The following is a 10,709-nucleotide window of genomic DNA, read 5'->3' on the forward strand; positions in this document are numbered from 1 at the left end:
AGCCTTCGTGCGCTGGGATAGGCTGTTAACAACAGCAGGGGAATTAAGAGAATTAGGAGTTCTATTTAATAGATCTGGTAATTAAAACTGTTCAAGGAACAAACCACTGAAGACATATTTCTTTAAAAAAAAGAAGGTTACAGTGGTACTCGCTACAGTCACAAAGTAGGTGTTGTCATTAGAGTGTTCTCTCAGCCCCACTGGTAAATTCACCCTTCAAACACAGAGCGAAGTCTCTGCAGTAATCACTTCCATACAGACCTACACCTACTGTACACTATGTGCAATAAAAAAGGTAAGTAGATAAGGGACAAAATAAAAGTTACTATGTTACATCCGAGACACAAACGCTGGTTTGTGATCAGAGAATTTTAACCTGACTCATTGTTTTAGCAGCAGAATAGCAACCTCAGTTATTTGTCTTAGACCATACATTTTCAACAAGCAGCTCCAAATAAAACCTCTGAGTGATGTATTCTCAGAAATGCACTGGCATGTTTTGGAGACAAGGACCTCCAGTGGGATTTCGAGATAAGGATGGAAGACGTCAAAGGAAGATTGTCATCACAGTGGAACCACGGGCTGGAACCAGCCTAATGCTGAAAATATGTTTGTATGGCTTTAAAAAATTGTCAGTATTCAGAATGTCATCACGTTCTATGACAGATATTTCCAGCTCTGTCTGGAAAAAAAACATATTTTTCTGGACAAAGTTTAAAATCAAAGATATTTTGGAACTGTGGATCACAGTGAAAGAAGGTTGATGGTTCGATCTCCAACGTCACCCTTTAAAAACCAACACGTTCTAGGAGATGAATGAGTGAATGAAAGAAAGTGGAAAACAACTTCATTAAAGTAACGCCCCAGCCAAATAGAGCTGGTACAGAGAAGGACATTAGCGAAGGCATTTTGGGGAAAAAAAACTGTTAAATGATTTTTTTTGGCTACTATATGTCTTCATTTTAGAAATGAAAGTGTTTCTCACTGTACCTTACTGTACCTTACTACAGGGTCAAACTGTGGTCAACGGAGTAATGAAAGAAATCTCCAGCTGAGCTAATGACAGACTTCCATTCTGTGAGCCAGTTCTTAGTTTCAAATAAAGGCCGACGACAATGTAATGATAATGTACAGAGGAGTGAGATTTAAACTCAGACGCTGATGCTAATGGACTGAATCATTGAAATAAAGATAGACATTAACCTGCTATGGGTCTAATGTGTATGTGAGAGTGCATCTGCGAGTGTGTGTGCGTGTATCTGTGGGTGCAGCCATGTGTGTCCCATGCAGTGTGAGCTGTGAATAATGTCCTTCACAGTGTGATGTCCCCTGAATATTTGCTTGTGCAGCAGGGACTGGTGGAATCCTGGTTTTACTATGGTGTGTCAGGAACATGCTGTGAAGACACCAGTGAGTTGCTATGTGTGTGTTCATGTGTGTGTGAATTTGAATAATCGTAAACCCGACCGGTTTCTTGTTTTATTCCATTAGTCCTGGTGGTATATGCTGTGTATCACTGTGCTTTCTTCCTTCCCTGCTGGCAGTACATGGATTTGGTTCATGCATTACAGATGTCAGTGTCTGTGTATGTGAGTGTGTAAGTCCAACTCTTTTTTTGTTCACAGCAGTTATTAACAGGGACTAAAACCTGGTTGGTGTCAGAGTTAGAGTTGGACATCAACTGGTCATGGTTACAGTTTGGGGTCAAGTTCTACCAGAGCTGGATGTCTGCATAGGCAGAAAGTCGTGACATGAACAAACAGGGTGAGAATGTGTGCATGTGTGCGTGTGTGTGTGTGTGTGTGTGTGTGTTAATGGATACTGGTACCTGCTGCTCTGTCTTATCTCTATGTCCAATCTCCCTCTTTTAGCCCTCAGCCTAGCAGCTTCTTACCTCTGACTTCCAATCTTTCTAAAGCTATCTCTCCATCTTCAGCCACCCCCTCTCTCCTCTCTCCTCCCCCTAACCTCCCCCTCTTCCTCTCTGCACCGACATGCACCATTGTCTCTAAATAGAGTTCAGACATTTGGAACTGATTTTGCCTGGGCAACGAGCAGAGACGCCAAGCACCAGTAACACTTCAAGGGGAGAGGAATGGCGGGGGCAGAGGTGGGGTTCATAAGGTCAGGGTCAGTGAGCAGAAATGTCACTTATGACCTTCATTAAAAGGATATCTGCAGCATGAAACATGCAAATGTGAGGGTCAAAGATATACATGTATGCAGAGAAAAGGGGGCTTCACAGCAGCGTGTGCATAATTAGACTGGGACTGTTACTAAAACCCCACATTACTTCACTGATGCAGACAATTCCACCTATTTGGGGCTGAGACCAGCAAAGGGTGTCACTGTAATGATGGGCAACTGGGGTATTGGGTGGCAATAGACTCAGAAGCATGTTGCTGAAGCCTTAGATTGGAATCATTAAACCTAATGTTGTTACCGACTGTGACAGAATGCTACTTTTTTTTTTAAACAATGAAATAAAGTTATTTTAATTTAAGCTTTCTTTTCATTTCTTTATAATAATGGCTACACTACCAACAGTCTGTGGAAAATAACAGCTGTTAAATTAAAAATAATAATAATACATTATAATTTTACATTTTCACAATTATCTGTATTTAAATATGGAGTACCAAAATGCATATGATTGTGATGAATGCTAATAACTTGTGTGAATTAAACATGTGCAGCTTTACACTTCCATGCCTGATTGTTTGTTAGTGAACATTTAAAAAAGTAGTTTGGGTGACTGCCGGTAGGATTGGAAAACATATAGTAATGAATCTATTCAGGTTTGAACAAAATAAAGAGATAATAAATACCAACTCCCTTACACAGAACTTCCTTAAACTTCCTAAACAGAGCAGAAGCTTAAATTAAGCAACAGAAAAAAGGCTAACTGGGTCTTGAACATAAAAACCTTGAACATGAGAAAGAAAATAACAACCAAGAAATACATAGAGAAAGAAAGACACAGACAAGTTAGAAGGTGGAAACTAGCTGAGAAACACCCCCTGATGCCTGTTCTTTGTGTCTGGTGTTATCTCTTCAGCCTGTAGCTTAGTAAAAGAAGCTTTAATTCAGACGTAGGGAGACTCCGGTGAACTGCTAAGGGAGAGCCACTGTGAGCTTGTTAAAACAAAACCTGCAAGGATTCCTGGAGGGATTCTGGGCAGATTACTTAAAGTGTCTATGAAAAGCCAGAGTGAGCAGAGCAAAGGTGGAAATTCTTTATAAAGTCATACTAAAACATAAGGTGAAATTCCGAGGTTAAATCCCAAAGAAAGGAACCTTTTGCAGTCGGCACGTTCTTGGTTTGCAGGGCTGAGCCGTGGAGTGAAGTGAACATCTCAGTACAAACCGACACTTTGGCTGCGAAACACATCTATTGAGACAAACTGTAGGCTTGTTGTAGCTAACGGAAGAAATATACCAAACATTTTCTTGACATGCTTGGCAAACAATAGCTCTCAGGCAGTTAGAGTTTACTCTGAAGGCGAGTGGACTCAGTCCTGACTGCACTAATTACCCATTCTGCCCTCCCAAAGATAACAGCTTTCTCTTAATCCTGCCAAAATGCAAGAGGAGAGAGAGGCTCTGTGGTTGCTTGCTCATCATTGAGCAGAAAATAATGTCGGCTAGAGGCAGAATCATTGAGGTGGGAGGGAGGTTTAATGGCTGTAAAAATCACTGAAAGTGAGTGAAAAGAGACCAGAGTTGGTCGACTGAAGCCAAAACAAACCTTATGGACTGGTCTGGTGGAGAGATTAAGAGGAGTGTGTAGTCGTCTCCTGTGTCACTGAGTCTGCATTTTTAACAAAGTAATCTTGGAGCTAAATAACAGATCGCTCCTACTTATCCTAAGAAAAACAAGGCAGGCAAAAACCCATATACACTCAGGACATCAGTCAACTACTGGCAACTTCAGGTTTTCTTACTGCAAAAGTACTCAGATCAGAACATGGCCAGACTAACGTTTACATTAACATTTAAATATTTAAGTAGCTCACAAAACTTTTCTTGATGATATATGTTTAAGCATTTAAACCTTTGTTCTGCTCCAACACTTGGATTCTAAATTCAGATAAAGGTGTGAACTACATGGTGGTAAGGATCGAATACACATGGATTAACTCCACTGTCTTTATGGTTCAAGAGCTGTTAAAAACACTTTGGGCAGCAGGGAAATGTGCCACGTCACAAACCACAAACAGGCTGAATGGGTTACTTTACCACAACAGTGAGGTTGAAGAACTCAGAATTTATTAGATTTCAATTCACTGGTTGTTCATGTTAACTTCCAACATTGTTTGTTAAATCTATAGGATTAGGAATTAAGACAGTCTGTACCTGATGACAGACCCAAAGATTTAGGCATCAGTGCAGCCTGGGAATGAACTGAAGGAAGACGACCTGCCTTTACTATGAACTACTATGACTGATCATGGATATATTTAACTAATGCTCTAATATTTAACTCATATATATATATCTCTAGTTAACAATAATAGAATAAACATCATCTCTCACACTCATTTACTGTAAGGCAATGTCTGTAGAACTGAACAAGTGTTTATATATATATATACATATATATATATCTCTTGGATAATTTCGGGGGGGGGTTGCTGCTCCCTATCGGATGACTGCTTTTTTTAAACTTTGAAACTTTTGTTTTTGTCGACCGACAGACAGAGGACAGGAAAATGGAGAGGAGAACCAGACAGACACATCCATAAGATAATATAAGTTGTGTTCCTCTGAGCTGTGTGATGTCAGACGTATTACTTCTGTCACTGATGGAAAAATGTGAGCACAGCGGAAACAAAGAAAACTGCCGCCTGTTCTCCTGATAATTGCAGTGCTCGTTAGCTGACGTTTTCAAGTTGCAGTCACCTGCTTCTTCTAAGAGACAGAGTTTGGCTGAAACGAGCTGTTTTTTTTGTCCATTTTCTTTCTATTTTTGTTTATTTATATAGGAAGGTTAAAGAGCCTCGCTGTCTGTGGCTGTGAATCCCAGCCCATGGGAGAGGCCTGTTAGTTTTACAAGGGGCATGGATTTCCTGCATGCGAGTGCAGCAGATGGAAAGAACAATTAAGTTGATGACATGATACACGGGGCCATGATAGATGAGGGCCCTGAGTCAGAGGCCCATAAAACTGGAAACATATAGGTGTGTGAAGAAACTATTTCTGTTTTACACACACACTCAGAGTCCGGGTCTGGGTGTTGCCCCCCTCCCCCCGGTCATGAAAGGCCGTAATCAAGAGCCACTGCGTCGTCTGGCTCTGTTTGAACTCTGTGGCAGTTTTAATGGAGGGTGAGATGTCACAGCCAAGTCTCAGAAGAGCGTGCACACGGTCACACACTCCTCACACAAACACATGCAAAAGTGTGTTGACACTCGGTGATTAACTGTGCGTCTGGAGCTGAAGCCTCTTCTGCAGAAGTGAGTAGATGGATGAGCTAATCATTACTCCGAACGCTGATGTTCACAGACAGCCATTCATCAACGACCGGCTCTGGATCTACAGTAGCAGAAGTCCCTCTCTGTGTTTTAGAAAATATAGATCTAAAACCTAGTTAGGTCACTGGCACTTTAGGTTAAGATAATAAATAACACTGATCCTGAATCACTATTTATCGACACTCAGTGGTGGTGTGTCTTCTGAAGCCGTTCAAATGTACAGAGAAGACATTTGTCTTTTCTGTGTTGGTTGTTTCATGTGTAAAATTAATTTTACACAAGACGTGTGTGTGTGTTTGTGCTTGAACACACCACAGGCTTTATCTGAGAATATTTTAGACCATATCTGATTTTTGGGAAATCTGGCAGCCCCATACCAAACATGTGGTTTCATTCTATCAATTATCTCAAATGTCAAGATCATTCGCTCTGACAGTGTGTGCACCACACCACACCACACCACACCCTAATGTGCTGACAGGAGCTGAAACATGTCAAAATTGTCCAAACCTATTTATCACACATTTTAATGACACAGTCCTCAGGCAACACTGATGAGCAGATTATTGAAGTGGAGAACTCTGTGGGTCACCGTGCAGCCTTTCCTGTTGGTTGTTACTCTAAGCGAAAACTAATAAACGGATGGTATTGGAGATATGCAGTAGTACTACGTCCTGCAGAATATAATCATCTTACATCAGACATTCACATCTATGGTCAGTCAAGAGTGTAAATGAAGCCCTCTCCCACTCAAACCACTGTATGACCCAACCATAATTACTTCACTATGTGAAACATGTAGTAACTTGTCACCAATTATTCTAATTGCATATTTAATTAAAAAATATATAATTTCCAATTCTTAACCACTTTCTGAACCAACACGGTATTTACTAAAATCTCAAATTAGAATCAGATCAACCAACAACTATTTCATTAAATTGTTACGTGAGAAGAGATAAAAACACATGACCACAGACGCTTCATGAGCATTTCTGTGCGGTTCTCAGGTGGAGCCACATGAAGGAACAGTACTGTTATTATAAATATCTTCAGAATTCTTCAACAGCCTGAGGTGCATCTGTAACTCTACTGCATTTCACAAATAAATCCTCCTCTATGACTCCATACCAGCCTTGCAAAGTCCCTTCATGGCCCCTCCACCACCCTTTCATCCCTGTCCATCGCTTAGCGGGATTAAAGCCGACAGTAATGAAAAATAGGACGTGGTCAGAGGAGGACACGTGTCTTTGCTCTTTTCCAGTACTCAAAAATTTTCGATTTCTACCTGAAATGCCCTGATGTCACTAACCTGACCCTGAACAGTCTGTCCTCTCTTCAGGGCTGTGGAGGTTTGATCAAAACATGTCACTCACTGCACCATAATTCAATCCTTCACTTAGTTCCTATTCTGCAGACATGTGGACCTAATTGATTTTGATTTATCTGGATTTCTGTCAAAAAAAGATTGTGTCATTGATTCGTTCCCCTGACGACAGGAGTAACACTTTAAAGTTCAACCCTCCAGAACTAGTTATAGTTGTAAAAGACACTCAAACAGATCAATGTGGTTTGAATCTATACTCACAACAAAACATTTTTTCATAAGGCAGACTCTCCTTCTAAAAGACCTCTGAGCCTCCTGCAGCAGTCAGAAGGAGAAATTGTCCGTTTACAGTCGGTGGCTTTTCATAAACTCTGGACCGTTTGTGTTTAGAGAAGGATGCAGGGGAGGCAGCCAGGGATTTAATATGGCCTGCAGATAACTTGAAGGGTTTGTGACGCATCTGGTGCTCATTTGTGGAGGGAAAGATGCAGACGCGACCACAACAGTGGTGTGCAAGTGCACAACAACAACAACACACACACACGCAAGAAACAAGACGCCACTTTCAGTGAATTATGAAATTAATAACATTACCTTCAACGCATTTAGTGGCAGATCTATGCTGTTAAAAGATTAAAGTGGCCTCGTCAGCTCTTTAGTCAGTGATGAAAACTTTTAATGTAATCCTGACATTGGTCCCAGGACTCAGACTGAATTTTTACTGCTTTTTTTTATGTTTATAGCACAGTTTTACACCAGATATACACCTTGATAGCAATACAATATTTTAATAAAATATCCCCAACTGCTGCAATGTTTGGTCTGAATTCTATTTACAAAGGATATTTGATCTCTCCTTACAGGAATATCTACAGGAAGTTAATATGTGTGACATCTACCTTTATGAGCGGGTCTTGTGTACTGCAGTCTGTACAGTATCTCCGCTTGTCCCCTTCCCTATGATCTATTATGCTCCTATGTTTTTATTCCTTAGAGTCTTGGTCACAGTGTAGGTTCTTTTTTTTTTCGTTCTTCTAACTCGTAGAGTAATGTGATGTAGCAGATCCAGAGGTTAAACTCTTTATCTGCTGCCTACTCAACTGCTGACTTCATGCACAGTCTATATTTTCAGTAAGACTGGCTCTCAGCCTCATTGAGTTCCTATGCACACATTGCACATGAGAAATAAATCTTGTTCACGAAAAGCTAAACAGACAGACGCTTTGTTTCCAGAGTGGGCCATTGGCTGTCAAAGCATTTATCAGGCTCATTTACAAACACAAACGAGGTGGAGGGAGAGAAGGGGGCGCTGTGAGAGTTGTTTTGTGTTTGTCGAATTTGTTATACTTTGTGCTTCTGAACCTACAGCCTAAGGCAGATGGAGCTGGTGGACAACCTTACCTTGAACTGTGAGCTGGGCCTGGGCTTCGATAGTTCCGTTGGGGTTCTCTGCTACGCAGGTGTAGACTCCAGCATCCTTCTGTGAGAGATTGGTGATCTGCAGAACGCCTCCTCCCATCACCTCCACACGACCCTCACTGGATACAGAAGGACACAGATGTGGGGGCAAAATTAGTCCACTGACTCACTGTTTGGTGCAACAATTCTCAGAGGTCAATTAAAAGCCATAGATTTTGCAGAATTACATGAACTTTTATAACATTATGTAACTGTGTAGGTGGAAACACACATGTTCAGTGAAACAAAAACAGCTGTGCAGAGTCCTTCAAACTAAGTGCCTAAAACCTAAAGCACAGTAATGCATGTGCCATCTAAGTGCATCAGGTTGCTACCACAGTGGCAGCAGCTGCCCAGAGTTCAACTTGAGCCCTGAGAACAGTTACATTAAACCAGACTTGTAAATAATGTACAAAGTCATGACTGTGAAGCATCTTCTTGGCCCTTCCTGTTCATGGCTTCAATCCTCTGGAGCGCCGTGTTCTCGCACTGACCGGAGTTTCACTCCACATCCACGACCTGCTTCATTTGTCAGTTTTGACTCGAGACTCTGTGAATGAATAAAATATACTAAAACCACTCCACCGCTCCAAAAATGGACAACTCACCTCAGCAATCATGTTTTCTAAGAAGAATGACTGAGTCACTGAGTCAAAGTAAAATACATCTTCCAGTAGTGAAGAGAGCAGAGAACTAATTTACTTAAATTACAAAATGACTTCCTTCATAAACATACAGTATGTCATGTTGTTTTCTAGATTGTCTGGTCATTTATATATTTTTAGTATTTAAATATTTAGTTATACACTGCATGTGTACATAAACATATATGTACACAAACATAACAACAGTAAATATAAATATGTGCGCATACATATATACATTTATACACACATTTATGGACACACCTATATATATATATATACACACATGTGTGTATCAAATTCTGGTAAAATGTTAAAAATAAAATGCTATATCTCATCTACAACAAATCACTGTTCATCTGTGACCTCTCAGAGTCAGTAAACCTGTGTGCACGCTCAACTTTGATTTTTTGAATAGACCCCAGGAGAACCAGGTGGCTGCACAGCTCCAGCTTCATCAAGAAACAATCAGCAGTGCATGGCTGGAGAAAGATACGAAGACTTAGGGAAAAATCATAAATCAATAGCTTAAGGAGTTGAGTATACTTTCACAAAGAGAGAAATGAAGACGCAGGGAGAGGAGAGAACAGCAGGTCGGCCGGAGGAGATCAAAATCCAAAGAGACGGTAATGATCCTGAGGTGGCTGAGATTGGCGGCTATTGGTTTAAACACAGACGACTGAGGAAACATGACGAGAGGGAAAGTGTGTGGAATAAACTTAGCCTCGGTGCTACAAGTTTTGGACAAAGTGCTGATGAAGGAGAACTTTGACTCCAGCTGGTTGTTCTGACTTCATGACAAGTTTGGGGGTTTGGGTTTTGGCAGCACGGGGCTCCTGCAGTTGTTTACTAAGACCCAAAATGCACTGGTGAAAAGAAACAAGGGTGTATGTTTGAAAAGGGATTTTTCTTAGGAATAAGTTCAAATGTAGCTTCCCATTCATAGCCGTGGTTGCTACTGAGTGGGTATTAAGAATCCGAGAACTGTCTTAGTTCGTGGCACCAGCTTCTACTTCTCTGTGTTGGGAATTAGGGCTCCATAACACCAGGATGGATCTTTGGATCTGAAAACAAAGTAAATGGAGCCTTCGCTCTAAATGCTAAGGTTAAAGCTCAGTGGAACCAGCACCACGTTACTGTGCTATGGGCCATGAGGGAGGGACACAGAGTAAATGAGCTCCATGACACCTCGTGCTGTTGTGAGCCTCCAGTCTCTATTTGTGGTCATTTAAATTAAAACTAAGGAGCTAAGCTGCAGCCCCGTGGAGGGTGATGCTGTTAATTAAAACAGCAGTATCAATATTCACCAACATGGAGCTGTTAAGTTGCCGTGTGATACTCACCTCCAGCTCACATGGCTTAAATTTAACCCACAAATACAACAGAGAGAGAGTGCAGAATCCAGCAGTGAAGGTGTCAGACCAGGTGTCAGGATGCTAATTGGCTTCTTCAGTTAGAATAGAAACAGCTTTCCATAAAGTCTGTCTTCAAGTTGGTGTAAAAAATAATAACTTTTCTGAGATGCAGTCGTGGTAAAACTATTTCTGTTTTATTTTTATTTACTTATTGTGCAGATCAGAGTGGCACAGCAACAATTTTATTTTTTATTCAAAAGTTGAACAAATGACTTTGGACAATTTATCTTGGTCAGGTCTAGACTAGAATTTTGAAAATAATGTAATTCTTCCCGTCATTACATTTGACACAGTCTGCATCACTAATGAAGTAAGCTGTACCTCACAGTCATTTCTGCTGGACAGGATCTATTTTCTACCTAGCTTTATCTAAAACACACAGATAATGTAA

At 40.8% G+C, this 10,709-nt stretch overlaps 1 protein-coding gene across 10 annotated transcripts in view; it reads right to left on the reverse strand.

Annotated features, from left to right (window-relative positions):
- The window catches only part of neo1a (neogenin 1a), a 147,353-nt gene that overhangs the window by 46,557 nt on the left and 90,087 nt on the right, over positions 1 to 10,709 (reverse strand). For all 10 annotated transcript variants that reach the window (XM_008337052.3, XM_008337061.3, XM_008337055.3 and 7 more), the window contains exon 5: positions 8,203 to 8,339. In XM_008337052.3, the coding sequence (XP_008335274.1) occupies positions 8,203 to 8,339 (137 nt within the window). The remainder of the gene's footprint in view (positions 1 to 8,202; positions 8,340 to 10,709) is intronic.

The sequence above is a fragment of the Cynoglossus semilaevis genome, unplaced genomic scaffold (genome assembly GCF_000523025.1).
Source record: "Cynoglossus semilaevis isolate Cse_v1.0 unplaced genomic scaffold, Cse_v1.0 scaffold1721, whole genome shotgun sequence".
Lineage (NCBI taxonomy): Eukaryota > Metazoa > Chordata > Actinopteri > Pleuronectiformes > Cynoglossidae > Cynoglossus > Cynoglossus semilaevis.